Below are 17,679 nucleotides of genomic sequence, written 5' to 3'. Positions count from 1 at the left end.
TGAGTTGCAATTTGCCTCCTCTTTGAGCTCAGCATAGAGTGTGACCCTTAGGAGACCTCAGTAATTTGGGCTGCGTCTCTGCACCTTCACCCACCTTTTGGGTGTCAGGATGTGATACCATCTCTTGAGGTGAATTTGATATCTTAATTTGTCTCTTAGAGTATTGACAGTACATGGTTCTACAGTCATCCTGAAGGATAGAGTGCAACAGGATGTAAACTTTGGGAGTTCATATCCAAAAGCGATGCTGGAGACCTGCAGGATGCTGGTCTCATTGGGTGAGTGCTCACCTCTTCTCCGTGCAAGGGCCCTACTGCCTATGTTATTTTGTTGTCTGTGTCCAGAGTGGCTTTATGACGCTGATGTCATAAAGTGTCTACACTTTGTAGACACTGATGTTCACCATGTCTTTCCTGCAGCCCTGACCATGTTCTGAACCCAAGTCATTGTTTTTGCAGTTTTCCTCTGTCTGCAGCAAGGACTTTGTGTTTGTACCTAGTATTTTTATATATACAAACTCTGACCCCAGTGTCCAGCATATTCTATCCACAGTGCAGATTCTTTTACTCCAGATTCCAGTTAGCAGAGAGATGCAAATATACTTAAAAAAAAAAAAAAGTAGGCCCTGGCTGGTGTAGCTCAGTGGATCCACTGAGGATCGCACTCAGTGGATTGAGTGCTGCCTGCAAACCGGAGGATCGCAGTTCGAATCCCAGTCAGAGCACACGCCTGGGTTACAGGCCAGTTCCCAGCAGGGGACGCACAAAAGGCAACCATACATTTATATTTCTTTCTCTCCTTCCCTTCCCTTCTAAAGATAAATAAATAAAATCTTTAAAAAAATTACTTATCTTTAGGGAGAGGGCAAGGGAGGAAGAGGGAAAGAAATATTGCGTGCAAGAGAAACATCAATTGGTTACCTCTCACAACCCCCAACCAGGGACCTGGCCTGCAACCCAGGCATATGCCCTGACCAGGAGTCAAACTGGTAATCTTTTGGTTTGCCAAATGGCATCCAACACACTGAGCTACATCAGTCAGTGCCCAAATACACTCTAGGGTATAATCTCTATAAGAAAATTTAATGTAGATCATTTTAATTTATTGATTGATTTCAAGTAGAAAGAAATGAGAGAAAGAAGCATAACTATTTCTCAGTTATGTATGCATTCATTGGTTGAATGAATTGATATGTGCCCTGATCTGGGATGGAACCTGCAACTGTAACATGTGGGGTGACCCTCTAGCCAGCCAACCAAATGATCTTCCTAGACAGACTGATTTAGAGTGTTATAAACAAAATTTAACCAAGTAAATTTAAAGATAATTGACTTTAAGTGATCTTAATCTGGCAGCATCCCATCTAACAACATGAAGGGTGGGTGCTCAGATTTGCATGAAATGGAGGGAGGAAGAAACATAGACGTTCAAAGTGGATATAATGAAGGCAGTCAAAAGTTACAAATTTTTAGCTTTAGCCCTGGCTGGTGTGGCTCAATGTGTTGGATGTCATCCGGCAAACCAAAAGATTGCCAGTTTGATTCCTGGTCAGGGCATATGCCTGGGTTGCAGGCCAGGTCCCTGGTTGGAGGTTGTAAAAGGCTATCGATCCATGTTTCCCCCTCTCCCTCCCTTTCCTCTCCCTAAAAATAAATAAATAAACAAATAAAGTCTTTTTTAAGAAATGTAAAAGTTGTTTTTGGCTTTAATTATAGTTAATACATTGAGTGATTAATGCATATAGAAAACTTGTTTCTTGAACTGGAATGCATGACTGGACATAACCTGACTGTAGAATGCCAAGAAGCAAGTCAACCTTTGTGTCCCAGGAGGATGGCAAGTGATCAAAATGGTATCTGAGCCATTGTGCTCCAGAGAGAACATTCATCGACCAGGATACAGATAAACAAATCAGCAGTCAGCAGATGAAGACATGCTGGAAAAGCATCGAACAACACATTAAAATTAGTAAGGAAATAGTGGCTGGCGTAGCTCAGTGAATTGAGCAAGGGCCTGTCAACCAAAGGATCGCCAATTTGATTCCCATTCAGGGCACATGTGAGAGGCAACCATACATTGATGTTTCTCCCCCTCTCTTTCTCCCTTCCCTTCTCTCTAAAAGTAAATAAATAAAAGAGAGATAAAGATGCTGGGAAAACCGTTGGACTGTAATTTTTATCTGATTAACCTTTTTCCTTGAATTCCAACCTCCTTACCTACTTTTTTCTTGAATTCCAAGACCACTACCTATCCTGCCCTTATTATTAAAAGGCCAGCCTGACATGAGATGTTAAGACAGTTTTTAGGGTACATAACCTGCCATTTTCTTAGCCTGTTGGCATCTGAATAATGCACACAGAAAAAGTAAATTTTCTTTTTGTTCAAACCTGGAGAGAATTTTTGTAAAAATTTATTTGAGTTAATACTAGCAACAATGCCTGGAAGCAAGATCTTCAAGTGCTCTTAAATTCAATCCTTATCTCTACTTTTTGGTTCTATCAGTGACCCGCAGCACAAATGCCAACTTTTCCTATTACAGATTATTTCATGCAAAGTCGCTTTTCCTTAGGGGAAGGCGAAAGTCTTACCTAAAACATATAATAGGAGGTTTTGCCCTGACTGGTGTGGATCAGTGGCTTGGGAGTCTGCCTGCAAAGCAAAAGGTTAGAGATTCAATTCCCTCAGGACACATTCCTATATTGCTGAACAGGTCCCTGGTTGGTGACAGGGAAGTAGCCACCAACTGATTTCTCTCCTTTTCTTTGTGCCTCATTTCCCTTCTCTCTAAAAATCTAAAAATAAAAGGTTTTATAGGAAGCACAGTGGGGCAAGGAAGCAATTAGAAAGGACCGGATATTTCTGAGCCAGGACATCTTTTCATTAGAGGAAAAGATCTAGGAGGGTTTTTTGTCTTGCATATTGCCTCTTCTAAGAGAAATGGAGAGGGTTTATGAGAAAGATCACCTAACCAGTGCTTGGCCTGACTGGTGTAGCTCAGTGGATTGAGCACGGGCCTACGAACCACAAGATCGCGTGTTCTACTCCCAGTCAGGCCACATACCTGGTTTGCAGGCCAGTTCCCGGCAGGGGACTCACGAGAGGCAACCATACATTGATATTTCTCTCCTTCTCTCCTTCCCTTCCTCTCTAAAAGTTTTTTAAAAAAGGAAGAAAGGTCACCTGACCAGTGCTTGGACAGAAAATGTCAAACTGGATAAGACTAGGTTTCCGTGGACCTACAATTACATCACAAATTGATTTAGTATCTTGGGCTTTCAGCATCACTGATGCTATTTTGGGCCTGTGGTTTTTTAAAAATAATCTGTTCTTCCAAAGCTCAGGTAACAAAACTGAAATTTGCATCTGAATTGGGAGGCCAGTCTTCTGAATCTGATCCCTGAAGCTATGTTCCGGTACATTGTGTCACAGCTGCAAATGAACAGAAAGCAAAGTCCTCCCTCCAGGTAGGAGGAGTATCAATTTACGCGTCCTTCCACTTGCTCCGGATAGAGAAATCCATTCCTTAGGACCTCTAGAGCTCTGAGAACTACATTACCCAGAAGACAAAGGGCTTAGCTGAGCCAATCAAAAATCGAACGAAACCATTTCTCTGAGATTTCATCAATTTGGGGCGGGACTTCCGGCATCCTCCTCCTGGCGGCCATTCTTGCTCTCATTCTTGTGAGTCTAGTCGCCTCTTGGTAGGTGAACCGCTTATGAGGTGACAAAACGGAGAAAGCGCCGAAGAGTCGTAGTTTCTGCGGAACAGACGGGAGTCTGACACTCGGTGACATCGCCCGTGAAACCCGCCAACGCGGAGATCAGAACCGAGTCCCCTCCGCACTCGCCGCTCCTGCCCCGTTCCGCCCACACAGTCGGATGGCGGAGGCCGCGAAGAGGCGCCCAGCTGCGGTGAGTTCGCGTCCCGGTGCCCTCCACCCTCACCCTCCGGACCCTCGCAGCCCGGGTGCGGGGCGCCTGTCACATCCTGCAGCCCAAACCCTGGTGGACGGCATTTAGGTGGCGGAATGCACGTCCTCCTGCCGGTGCTATTTGGTCTGAAGAGCAGGGTGCGGAATGAGTTTTTTCTGGCTCTGCACCCAATGAGGGTGCTGCACACAGAAATACAAGTGAAGGAGGGAGGTGATCACGGTAACTGTGCGGCAGGTGGCGAAGGCTTCGACGGGACGAGTAGACGTGATGGTTCTGGAGGTAATGAAGTGATTTGACACTGAGGACAAAGCTGCTGCCTGTTCCCTAGAGCTGGAACTACCCTGAGTGTGTGCTGGGCTGTGATGGGGTCTAGGGGAGTTTCAGGTTTGCTGGTGGCTACGGTCTGGGACACGTATGGTCATTTCTGAGTGTCAGTGTGTCCCGCATGGAGACGATCAGGACTGGGATTTTTAGAGAAGGTTGTATGGAAAGAGTTCGTTGAGGCTGCTGAGTACAGCACACCAGTGAGAGGGGGTCATGGTCATCTGAAGTTCACATGTAGTTCTGGGAGGGGAATGCTGAAGTAAGAAGCGGAGGAGGCCTTTGAAGCGGCGTCTCCACAAATGGGTACCTGTGGGAGCACAGGTGGGGACTGGAGGTGTCAAAGGGACAATCTACAGAATGATGTGCTTATTGAGAAAAGGTGTGAATTATGGTCCAAGGGAGGGTGAAGGGTGAAGCAGGAGCCCGCACTTGGCTGTGTCTTGTCACAATCTAGAGACCCCAAAGGGAATTAATGACAGGGTGGATGGGACCCTACAAGCCAGGACCAGAACTGGATTGCATCTCTGTGCCTTCCTGCCTGAAGAGGCTGAGGGCTGAACATAATAAAAAGGGACCTGAGGGTAGGACAGGCACCAGTGGAATTCCTCTGAAGTGTGCAGCTTTGGAGGAGGGTGGGTGTGGGATAGATGTGTGGGGAGGTGGGTTGTGAGTCTCACAGAATGTTCATATTTTTTTTCCCTCCCCATGATAACAGGTCAGTGTGACCTTTGAGGATGTTGCTGTGCACTTCTCCTGGGAGGAATGGAGGCTGCTTGACGAGGCTCAGAGACGCCTGTACCTCCATGTGATGCTGGACAACTTCACACTTATATCCTCTCTGGGTAAGACCCACGGCCTCACCAGTGACTTGGACTAGACTCTACTCCATCCACCCCAAGACCTTTCTCAGTGGTCAGGTGTGGACCGCAGGCACCGCTTGCTGCCCTAGTTTTCTGGGTAGTTGCTGTATTGCTAGGGCTGGTGTGTTTGCACTGCCCTCATCCCTCCCTGCAGTCCCAGTCCCTTTTAGGGAAGGATTCAAGGTCAGTACTATTACATTGAGCATAGTGGATTCCCTGTGCTTGCCCTCTCAGTGTCTGGGTTATTGTGCCCAGATCCATTTCACTTTTGTATCCCAGGGTTTGGGTCCTTCTTTTAGCTGTCATTTTCTCCTGCCTACCTGAGCCAGGAGTTGCAGGTGTCATGGTTATTACTTACCTGAACCATGGACTTTTCTTAAAATACCTCCCCTGCATAGTCTGTAGTCTTTACATCTGTTTTCCTTTTGTTCCCCCTAGCCTTGTGCAAGTATAAACTTGTATACATTGAAGTGTACAACATGGTGATTTTATATATATTGTGAAATAATTGCCACAATTAACTCAACATCCATCACTATAGAAAATTGCCTTATTTTTTTTAATGCTAAGAATGCTTAAGACCTACTCTCCTGAATTTCAAGTATATGAAATTATTAACTGTAGTCACCGTGCTCTTAATTGCATCCTCAGAACTTACTCATTTTTTAAAAGATTTCATGTTTATTTAATAAATAAAGAGACGGGGGAAGGGAAGGCAAAAGAGAATGAGAGAAATATCAATGTGTGGTTGCCTCTCGTGCATCACCCCTCCTCACACACACACACACACACACACACACAGCCGACCTGGCCTACCACCCAGGCATGTGCCCTGACTGGGAATCAAACCAGTGATCCTTTAGTTCTCAGGCTGACACTCAATCCACTGAGCCATACCAGCCAGGAGAAAAATCTCTCATATTTTAAAAGAATGTACCTTTTGACCAACAAATTCCTATTTTGTAGTATACCACAGATCTTGGCATTCTACTTGTTTTTTTATAATTTTGAATTTTTTTTTAACATTCCAGCCTTATTGTGCTTGGATTTCATTATATCTACACCTGCACTAACGCTTCTTTCTTCAGTGTTTTTCTTTTTTGAAGACTTTATTTGTTTTTAGAGAGAGGGAAAGGAGGGGACAAAGTGTGTGGTTGCCTCTCGGGGGCCCACCACCAGGTTCCTGGCCCAGAACCTAGGCATGTACCCTTACTGAGAATCAAACCAGCAACCCTTTGGTTCGCAGGCCAGCGGATTGAACCAGCACTCAAACCACTGAGCAACACTAGCCAGGGCTCTCTCTGCAGTTTTGATGGTAGGCATCTCATCAGATTAGAGGTGATCATTGTTGGTTTGGTTTGTATTTACTGTTGATTAGTGAGGAAAAGTGTGTGTGTGTGTGTGTGTGTGTTGGTGACAAAACATGAAGGGAATACATATTTCATATTATCTGTTTGCCAGTTTTAGATTTTTGATTAAATGTTTATTCAAATTTGTGCCAACTTTTTAATGTGTGCTTTTGCTCTTGAGTTCTTTGGGCACCTTTTATGTTAGATATTTACCCTTTACGAGATTGTTCTTACAAACATTCCCTCAATTTTCATTTAGTCACTTTATTTTTCTTATTTACTTTTTAAAAATAGGATTGGTTTATATTCTTTTTTTAAAAAGATTTTGTTCATTTATGTTTTGAGAGAGGGGAAGAGAAGGAGAGAGAGAGAGAGAGAGACATCAATGTGTGGTTGCCTCCCGTGTGCTCCCCCACTGGGGACCTGGCCTGCAACCTAGGCATGTGCTCTGACTGGGAATCAAACTGGCAAACCTTTAGTTCACAGCCTGCGCTCAATCCACTGAGTATACCAGCCAGGGCTATTTTATTTACTTTTTTAAAAAAATGTTATTTATTTCTTTTTAGAGAGAGGGGAAAGGAAGGAGAAAGAGAGTTAGAGAAACATCAATATGTGGTTGCCTCTCACATGGTCCCCACTGGGAACCTGGCCTGCAACCTAGGCATGTGCCCTGACTGGAAGTCGAACCAGTGACCCTTTGGTTCACAGCCCGTGCTCAATCCACTGAGCTATACCAGTCAGGGCTATTTTATTTACTTTTACAAAGAGTAAAAGGGAGGGAGAAAGAGAGATACATTAATGTGTGACAAATACATCGATCAGTCAGTTGCATCAACCCCAACTAGGGACCTGGCCTGCAACCTAGGCATGTGCCCTGACCAGGAACTTAACTAATGACCTTTCTTTTCATAGACCAGGGCTCAATCCACTGAGCCACACCACCCAGGGCTTTTGATTGCTTTTTTTTTTTTTTGCTGGGCAGAATCTTTTCTTTTAAAGATTTTATTTATTCATTTTTAGAGAGCAGGGAAAGGAGGGAGAGAAACATCCACGAGTGGTTGATTCTCATGCCCCCTCCTCTGGAGACCAGGCCTACAACCCAGTCATGTGCCCTGACTGGGAATTGAGCCAGCAATCCTTTGGTTCACAGGCTGGCACTCAGTCCACTGAGCCACATCAGCCAGGGCATTTGCAGAATCTTTTTAGTTTGATATAGCCTGGCTTATTTATTTTTGCCTTTCTTGTCTGCTTTTGGTGTCATCCAAAATATTATTGCCAATATCAATGTCAAGATCTTCTTTCCCAACGAATTTTGTATTTTCATGTGTTACATGAAAGTTTGAGAGTTTACAGCATTTTTAGTTCATTTTTGTGAGTGGTGTAAGGAAGGGGGTCTGGTATATGTTCACTTTTTTATCACTGTTTACTTTAATTATTTTATTGATTTTTATAGAGAGAGAGTGGGAGAGTCAGGAGAGAGAGAGTCAGAAACACCAGTTTGTGATTGTTGTGTGTGCCCTGACCAGAGATTAAACCTGAAACCTTGGCACATTGGGATGATGCTCTAACTAGTTGAACTACCTGGCCAAGGCTCAACACTATTAGTTGATCGAACTATCTTTTCCCCATTGCGCATTTTTGGTGTCCTTGTCAAAGAGTAGTTGCCCACATATGTGGGGGTTTTTTCTGGGCTGTCTTATATTCTGTTTCTTAGATCTTTGTATCCATGTGTCTATTTGTGTTGATTTTAATTAATACTGATTTGTAATATGGTTTCAATCCTAAAGTGTTGGCCCTCAACAGTGGTCTGGGATGGTTGGGTGTTGTCCGGCAAAGCTAAAGGTTGCTAGTTCCGTTCTTGGTCAGGGCAAGAACCCACATACCTGGGTTTTGGGTTTGGTCTCCAATTGGGGCATGTACAAGAGGTGACTGATCGATGTTCCTCTCTCACCTCAGTATTTCTGTCCCTATCTTTCTCTGTCCTTTATTCTCTAAAAATAAATAATGTCTTAAAAAATAAATAATGAAGTATGATGCTTCTGTCTCTACCATTGATCTTCTTGATCAAAATTGCTTTGGCTATTGGAGATTATTTGTTGTTTGAATTGTAGGATTCTTTTTTTATTTCTGGTAAAAATGTTAACAGACTTTTGTAGAGATTGCATTGAATTATTTGGTTGTTTATTAGAAATAGCCAGCCCTGGCTTGTATGGCTCACTAGTTTGAGTGCTGGTCTGCAAACCAAAGGATCACTGGTTCAATTCCTAGTCAGGGCATATGCTTAGGTTTTGGGCCAACTCCCCAGTATAGGGCATTTGAGAGGCACCCACACACTGATGTTTATCTCCATCTCCTTCCCTTCCCCTCTCAAAAGTAAGTAAATAAATCTTTGTTAAAAAAGAAATATCTTAACAATAATAATACTTTCAAGGTAAGAACACAGGATGTCTTTTCATTAATTTCTGTGTTTAGTTCCTTTCATCACTGTGTTAAAGTTTGAGTACACATTGTTCTCCTTGATTAAATTTATTCCTAAGTATTTTATTGTCTTTATTGCTGTGGGCTTCTTAATTTCTTATTGAGATATTTTATTAGTGTTGTGATGCATCTTGGTTTTTATATGGATTTGGGGTTCTGTAAATTTACAGAGCTTGTTCATTCTGGCAGGGTTTTTTTTTTGTCTTAGTGCAGATTTTAGGTTTTTATTCATATAAATTTACATTATCTGCAAACACAAGCAGTTTTACTTCTTTTTCTGTATAGCTTTTTATTTATCCTGACAGGAGAACATGGTCACTGATCTTAGAGGGAGGGAAAGGAAGGGAGAGAGATGGGGAGAGAAACATTTCATTGGTTGCTTCTCCTACATGCCCTGACCTGGGACCAAACCGCAACCCTGGCATGTGCCCTGACTGGGGGTGGAACCACTGACCATTTGCTTTACAGGACAACGCCCAAGAAACGGAGCAAAACTGGTCAGTACAATATCAATTATTTTTTAAAATTAAAAAAAAGATTGTATTTATTTACTTTAGAGAAGGGGGAAGGAAGGGAGAAAGAGAGGGAAAGAAACGTCCATGTGCGAGATACATCAATCAGTTGCCTATTGCACACCTACACACCCCTATACCCTTAATCAAGGACCTGCCCTACTGTGGGGAGTCTTCACTCACAAAGCCCTCCTGTCCTCCACAGATGAGAATAAGTCTACCAAGATGTGATCTGCTTGGGGAGGAAAGGTGGCCAGTCTCTTGAGTGCTCATTTTTGAGCCTGTTCCTCAATGGGCTTTTATTGAGTTTAATTTGCATAGGAATACAGGGCTTATAGGTAAAGTTCATCGATCAATGCCAGGCAGTTATGATCAAGGAATAGATATTCAAAGAACTGTAATGGCTTATTCTGAATCAGGGTCAGCTAGATAGAGTGACCTCAAAGGGCCATAAAACTTGGGGAAACAAACTCAGTTTATGCTTGGAAAGTTATCATTTAAATTGAGGAAATTCTTAGCAAAGCAGGTTTCACAGGATTTTATGCATTCTTTTCTTAGGCCTGATCTTCCTAGGAAACCCCCCATTCCAGGACAGGGCCACACCTGCCTCCAGTATTATTTTAGGCTTAAATCAGGTGGGGGATGGGGCAGCCAAAAGATGAGGAGACCTTTTACACATAGAATGAGCTCTCAGGCTATGACAAAGCTTGAGGGGTGAGGGTCCATCACCCTTTTTTCTGTAATCCACTAATTAGTTCCCTAATGACCCCTTCCGTGACCCTGACTGTCTTAGGTTCTCCCTCCCTTGAGCAGTCTTACATCTTTGCCTAACCAGTCATCCACCCTGGGCCAGGCAGATTAAAGTAAGCTGCGCCCCTACTGGGAAGATGTTTTGCCTACTGGGTGGCTTAGTGGCTTATGGTTCCAAGGTCTTTTTACTCGGCCTTAGCCATGTGCGGGTTACAACTTCTGGAACCAAGTAAGGCGGTTCCCAACACCCTGCAACTGAGGCATGTGCCCTGACTGGGAATCGAACTGCAGACCTAGAGATTTGCAGGGTGACACTCAATCTACTGAGACACCCCAGCAAGGGCAATTATTTTGTAGAATAACCTTATGATAACCTATAATTTATGTAGACTTTTTTTACTCTCTAGTTCTTTTGATTACTTTTTCCTTAGGATGGTTTTCAAACACTTTTCCATTTCTGAATTATTTTTTTCATGGATCAAGTAAACTATTGATGCTGTCTATCCCATTCTTATCCTTTTATTTATTATATTTTTAAGCACCATAATTTCTGTTTGTTTTATTTTGAAGTTCTCTCCTGACCATTCACAGATATGATTTCTTTGAGGTGATTGATAAATTATTGTGTACCCTTGTTTGGAGTGTGGCCATGTTTCCTTGATTTTTTTTTTTTTGTGTGTGTGTGTGTGTGTGTACTTTAGCCTTGTGTTGATGACTGTATATTTCACAGAAAAGAATTTCTTGCAGACTTCATGGAAAGGTTTTACAGGGCAAGATCATCACCTGTGTATGGGTGTCACTGTACAGACTTAGTTGGATGTTGCAGTTTTCAATACAAGAAGGCCCAGCAGCTTAGTGTCTGTATCTGTCCCCTGAGGTCAACATTAGGGAAACAATAGGTAAGACTGTGAGTGTTGACACCAGTAGAGAAACATTCTGAGGACTTCCCAACTTTGTTCTCTCGTGAGAACTGTTTTGGCTGAGTGGTTCCCTTTTGATGCCAAGTGCAGGGGGTCTTCATGGTGATGGCGCAGTTGGTGTCTCATCTTTGGGCACCTGTGGAGCAGGTATAAATCTGGATTCTAGACTCTGAATAGACTCAGAGGAAAAGCAGTAGTAGAGTCTTAGATACTGACTAGCCCCCAGGAAAATTGTCACTGTTGTGTGAGATGCAGTCACACGCTGATCAGTTCTGGAGCCTGTGACCAGCACACAGGTACACGCACACACACACAGAGACAATGATTCTGGTGTCTGAGGAGCCAGCTGCCCTCAGTGGTCATGGCTTTGGTGCCTGAGACCTGAGCACTCACCTGATGGCTGTGGAGTCAGAGTCTAGAGTTCAGGCATCCCAGGAGCAGCTGTGGCTCTGGGGCCTGGGAGTTGGGAGGTGTGGCTGCCCTGGTGCTGGAAAGGAGGAGCGAGGACAACTCACCTACTCTTGTCCCACAGGTCGCCTGTGATGATGGCCCTTGGTACCATCAGGGTTAAGGCTGCTAGTATCCTCTGGGGAGCAGGCAGCCTGGGTCCATGGCAACCTGTGCTGGGTCTCCTCTGCTGTGCATACTGTGGAGGTTCTCACCTTCAACAAGAGCTGTGGAGGTCTCTGTGACAAAGGCTCCTGGAGTTTCCTGCAGAGTACCCATAGCATTGGGCATGCTGTGTCATCTGCCCTGTGGCTGGCACACTGGGCTCCTGCTTTTCTCTTTTGTTTTCCTTCTCGGTCTGTGTTCACTAAGCTGATGTCACCACCTGACCTCTTTGTGTGGATATTATCCTTTCCGTGCTCCACTGTGTTGCTATAGTGTCTTTTTGTTTTTAAGTTGTTCCGTTATTTAAAAAAATATTTTTCTGATAGGGAAAGAGAGGGAGAAGAACATGGATGTGAGAGAGAAATATCACTTGGTTGCCTTTTGGACAAGGTTGAACTGTGAACTGAACCCAAAGAATGGGTATATGCCCTGACTGGGAGCAGAACCCCCAACCTTTTGGTTTGTGTGATGCTTCAAACCAACTCAGTTACACCAGGCATGATGCTCCAGTATTTTAATGGTACTCTTTAGTCCTCCAAGGGCCAATTTTCTCTGTGCTTAGCTGTCTTGATATTTTGTTGTTAGTGATCAAGGCTGGTTTCTTCTACCATCGTGCTGATGTGACTCACCTGCATCTCCTTTCTGGGTCTGTTCTATGCTTTGTTGCCATAGGACAGTGTTGGCCATTCAGTGTTCCTGGTTTTTCCTTTTGTCACCCCTGTTCTATGTTGCTGCCCTGCTAAGACTTTTGGGGGGAAGAGTCCTTTCTGCGTGTTTCACAGGATGGATCTCTCTCCGACAATGGCAAAATGGGCTCCCAGGAGGTATGGTAGGTGTGGAGATTGTGAAGTCAGGACCTCGTTCAGATCATACCAGGAACATGACTTTTTCAACCACAGTTTTACTATTATTGCCAGTAGCCCCACCCACTTCTACCTTTTCCAGCTTTGACACTTTGCTGACTTGTCAGTAGTACTACTTGTCACTTTCCTTGATATTTCCACCTCCATTGACCCTTTCTCTCACCGCTCTGTCTGTAGTACTCTTGAACATTGGCGCTCATGTGTTATTCACCCGGACACTCAACAAATCTATATATTGACCTTGTACGGCAGCTAGTATCTTGCAATTGGACAGTAATGGGCTTGTATGTGTGCTTCTACCCAGCTTAATGTCAGCAGCAGAGAGGGATATGCAAGAAGCTGTTGGAAGAGGAAAAGTATTGTAAGCTCTGCCTCCCTTCTGTGTGTCATGCTCTGTCCTAGTGTCCTTCCCCTGGAGAGGTTTCCATGATAATGTGACCCTAGAGGCCCCAAAATACACAACAGTCAGCCAGTCTTTCAGTGGAACTTTCTTACTTTGAAGAACCTTTCATGTATTCTTGCTTCCATGTGACATATAAGCATGTGTGCTGGGGCTGGCTCTCTGCTCTTAATAGATACTTCACCAGCATTTCTCTGCATTCAGGTTGCTGCTGTGGAAGAAAGGATGTGGAGATACCCATCGACCAGAATGCTTCTGTACGAGTGTCACAGACCAAGAATCCCAAGACAGCTTCATCTTCCCAGAAGACTCACCCGTGTGCGAGTTGTGGGCCCGTCTTGAAAGACATTTTCAACTTGGTAGAGCATCAGGGCACACAGCGCAGCCTGACACTGCTGAGGTGTGGTGCATGTGCCAAACAGTTTAATTTCAGTGCAAAGTGTCACCAGTACCAGGAGCAGCATATGGGACAGAAACCCTTCAGAAGTAGTGTGGGCAGGGCTTCATTTGTGAAGAGCTGCAGAATCCACGTGTCAGGGAAGCCCTTTACCGGTGGTGAGGTTGAGAAGGACTTCCTGGCTAGCTCAGGTACTCAGCAGCAGCAGGACACCCATAAAGTGAAGGAGACAAACAAAGGCATCCAGTTGGAAGCAGCATTACAAAGCACAAAAAGTCATTACACTTTGGAAGAAAGCAAGAAAGCCTTCAAGCCCCAACACATACTTGTGGACCAAGCAGTTCATACTGGAAGACAGTGTTTTGTGTGCAGTGAATGTGGAAAAACATTCAGGTACAAATCCTCATTTATCACACACTGCAGAGGCCACACTGGAAAAACTTCCCATGTGTATGGTAGAAGTAGAAAATCCTTCAGTGGAAACTCAGCTCGAAGTCATCATGAAAAAGGTCATACCGGAAAAAGGCAGTACAAGTGCAGCAAATGTGGAAAATCCTTAAGCCACAAATTTTTTCTCATTTCTCCCTCAGGACCACACCTTGGAGAAAACAGTTTTGTGTGCAGTGAATGTACACAACCTTTTAGTCATAATTCAGTGTTGATTCCTTATCAGAGAGTTCACACTGGAGAGAAGCCTTACAAGTGTAATGACTGTTCCAAGTCTTTTACCTCTGTTGCTGCTCTAAATTATCATCAGAGCTCTCACACAGGAGAAAGGCCTTATGGGTGTAATGAATGTGAGAAGTCTTTTATTTCTAGGTCTGACCTGCGTTATCATCAAAGAGTTCACACTGGAGAGAGACCTCATGAGTGTAGTGAATGTGAGAAATCTTTTATTACTCGTACCGCTCTTCGTTATCATCAGAGAGTTCACACTGGGGAAAGGCCTTATGAATGTAGGCAATGTGGGAAGTCCTTTACTCGTAGAAATAACCTTCTCATACACCTGAGAGTTCATTCAGGGTATAGGCCTTATGAATGCAGTGAATGTGGAAAATCTTTTACTTTTAGCTCTAGCCTTCGCTATCATCATAGAGTTCACACAGGAGAAAGGCCTTACGATTGTAATGAGTGTGGAAAATCTTTTAACAATAGGTGGACACTTGTTCGACACCAGAGAATTCACACAGGAGAGAAGCCTTACGTGTGCAGTAAATGTGGCAAATCTTTTACTTGTAGCTCTACCCTTCAGTATCATGAGCGAGGCCACCTTGGAGAAAGGCCTTATGAGTGCACTGAATGTGATAGATCTTTTACCACTAGTTCTGCCCTTCGTTACCATCAGAGTGTTCACACAGGAGAAAGACCTTATGGGTGCAGTGAATGTGGGAGATCTTTTATCTCTAGATCTGACTTCCAGTATCATCAGAAAACTCATTCAGGAGAAAGGCCTTATGAGTGTAGTGTATGTGGGAAATCCTTTATTAGAAGAAATAACCTCATTTTACACCAGAGAGTTCACACAGGAGAAAGACCTTACAAGTGTAGTGAATGTGGGAAATCGTTTAACAATAAGTCAACACTGATTCAACATTTGAGAGTTCACACAGGAGAAAAACCTTATGTGTGCAATGAATGTGGGAAATCCTTTACTTCTAGCTCCACGCTTTGTTATCATCTGAGAACTCATGCGGGAAAAAGGCCTTATGAGTGTCGTGAATGTGGGAAATGTTTTACATCTAGTTCCACCCTGAATTATCATCAGAGAGTTCATACAGGAGAAAGACCTTATAAGTGTAATGAGTGTGGGAAATCTTTTACCTTTAGCTCAAGCCTCCGTTACCATCACAGAGTGCATACTGGAGAAAGACCATATGAATGCAGTGAATGTGGAAAAACCTTTAAGGATAGGTCACAATTTACTAAACACCAGAGAGGTCACACTGGACAGAGGCCTTATGAGTGTAGTGAATGTGGGAAATCTTTCAGCCACAAATCTTCCCTCTCAATACACCAGAAAATTCATAATAGAGAAAGGTCCTACAAGTGTAGTGAATGTGGTAAATCTTTTACCTCTACCTCTGGCCTTGGTTATCATCGGAGACTTCACAGGGGAGAAAAGCCCTATCAGTGCATTGAATGTGGAAAATCTTTTACCAGCAGCTCAATACTCGTTAGACACCAGAGAGTTCACACTGGAGAAAGGCCTTATGAGTGCAGTGAGTGTGGCAAATCTTTTGCTAGCAGCGATACGCTTTCTTACCATCAGAGAGTTCATACAGGAACAAAGCCTTACAAATGCAGTCAGTGTGAAAAATCGTTTGCCTCTGGTTCCACCCTTCGCTACCATCAGAGAGTTCACACAGGAGAAAGGCCTTATGAGTGTGGTGAATGTGGAAAATCTTTTATCTGTAGTTCCAAACTTCGTTATCATCAGCGAGTTCACACAGGAGAAAGACCTTATGAATGCAGTGAATGTGGAAAGTCATTTAGAGATAGTTCCCAATTCAGTCAACACCGGAGAGGTCATACTGGAGAAAGGCCTTATGAGTGTAGAGATTGTGGAAAATTTTTCATGCGAAAGTCTACCCTGTCCCAACATCAGAGAGTTCACACTAAAGAAGAGCCTTAAATATTTTGAGAATGTACAGTTGTCTGTTCAGTGTAACGTATCTGGAGGAAACTGAGGAGCCATCTGTCTGAATCTAAGCTGTTACATTTGAATTGGCCCAATGAGGAGATAACCTTGTAAATTTCTTCCATGTGTGAAATGTGTGTATATTGTACCTTTTTTCTTCCTCAGGACTCTTTTTAGGTTTATGGTACAGATTGTGTGGTTGTAACCTTTTCCTCTCCACCCGGGACAGGTTTACAAGCTTTGCAACAGTCCACACCCCAATGTGCTCAGGGAAACTGACCTCTTGTTCTCACATATATTGTAGTAAAGTAGGAATAATGTGAGCATTTAGGTGTCAGCTTTCCCTTTATGACTAATTTGGAGTCCCAGGGATTTGTTGGTCTCACTTGATACTTTTGATGACTTTCCAGCTAGCAGTTCATAAACCTAGGAAGTGCCTGTTGCAAATTGCTTTGACTTGTACAATATCTGAGGCCTTACTCTTAATTCCACACTAGTCTTTATTTTTAAAATGAAAAAAATAAGATTTTATTTATTTATTTTTAGTGAGGAGGAAGGAGGGAGAAATAAAGGGAGAGAAACATAGGTCAGTTGCCTCTCTCACACCCCCAACTTGGGACCTGACCTGCAACCCAGGCATGTGCCCTGATCAGCAACTGCAGCAGCAACCTCCCGGGCTATGGGCCAGCGCTCAGTCTACTGAGCCACACCAGCCAGGGCTCTTTTTAATGTTTATTTACTGATTTTTAGAGAAGGGGAGAATGACTGGTTTGTTGTTTCTCTTATTTATGTGTTCATTTGTTGATTATGTACCCAGACAAGGGTTTGAACCCACACCCTTGGCATAATGGGGTGATGCTCTAACCAACTGAGCTACCCAGCCAGCACTCTCCTTTAAAATTGGTTGTCCTTTTTACCGTACAGGGTAGTTTATAAACCGATTTGGGTTCTACAAGCGTGAAGAGGTGAACATTTTTAGGGTCTCAAACATTCTCTGCTTGTGGGCAGAGTGTAAGATGGTGGGAAATAACTGGCCAGTTTTGACCATATTTTTGTGTGCCTCCAAAGTTCCTTGGAAGCAGTGAAGGGCTTTCTGGTTCTCATTTGGATGTTGTGTTTGAGGAGTCTCAGAGATTACCCTGAGGAGGTGGCAGATATGAGACCCTCAGATGGTTACCAGAGTAACTACACGATTTTTCCTTTACCAGGAGCTGATGGCAGATTGTATCAGAACTCTCAATGGGTTGTCTTCTGGTCTACAGGGAATCATGTGTCCTGCTGTTCACAATTCATTGGACTAGGGTCACTGATTGAGAGTCTGGGTCCAGGAAAAGCCATAGTAGGTGCAGAAACTGGCCCATTATGGATTGGAGGAATTTCAGCTGCACCTGTGTGATCAATTTACACAGATCTGAGGATTCCCTGGCATTGTTGTTTTGTGTAGCTGAGGTTCATATTTTAATAAAATAGTCCAGTAAGCCCATAATATGTGTGGCTTTCGCATCCTTGGATTTCACTGTGGGAGGAAAATGCTCAAAAGATAAATGTTACATTGTTGCTCACCTGTAGCATGCGGTTAGGTGTAAGTGGTTGTATCATTGTGCCTACTAATCATGAACAGTTTTTCTTGCTCTTCAAAACTA

General features: G+C 43.6%; 2 protein-coding genes across 2 annotated transcripts in view; both read left to right on the top strand.

The window, feature by feature from the left end:
* Window positions 1–17,679, top strand: part of LOC118988174 (zinc finger protein 883-like) — a 309,510-nt gene that overhangs the window by 128,230 nt on the left and 163,601 nt on the right. The window lies entirely within an intron of this gene.
* On the top strand, window positions 3,229–16,549 carry LOC118988161 (zinc finger protein 850-like). Its single transcript, XM_037047579.1, has 3 exons — window positions 3,229–3,912; window positions 4,973–5,099; window positions 13,206–16,549. Exons 1-3 carry the CDS (start codon window positions 3,880–3,882, stop codon window positions 16,028–16,030), a joined length of 2,985 nt encoding a protein of 994 aa, XP_036903474.1. The 5' UTR covers window positions 3,229–3,879; the 3' UTR covers window positions 16,031–16,549.

Source organism: Sturnira hondurensis, unplaced genomic scaffold (genome assembly GCF_014824575.4).
Source record: "Sturnira hondurensis isolate 20B ecotype Veracruz unplaced genomic scaffold, ASM1482457v3 Scaffold0006199, whole genome shotgun sequence".
In the NCBI taxonomy this organism is placed as follows: domain Eukaryota; kingdom Metazoa; phylum Chordata; class Mammalia; order Chiroptera; family Phyllostomidae; genus Sturnira; species Sturnira hondurensis.
The sequence above is the reverse complement of the archived record's forward strand: the minus strand, read 5'-3'. Positions and strand labels throughout refer to the sequence as shown.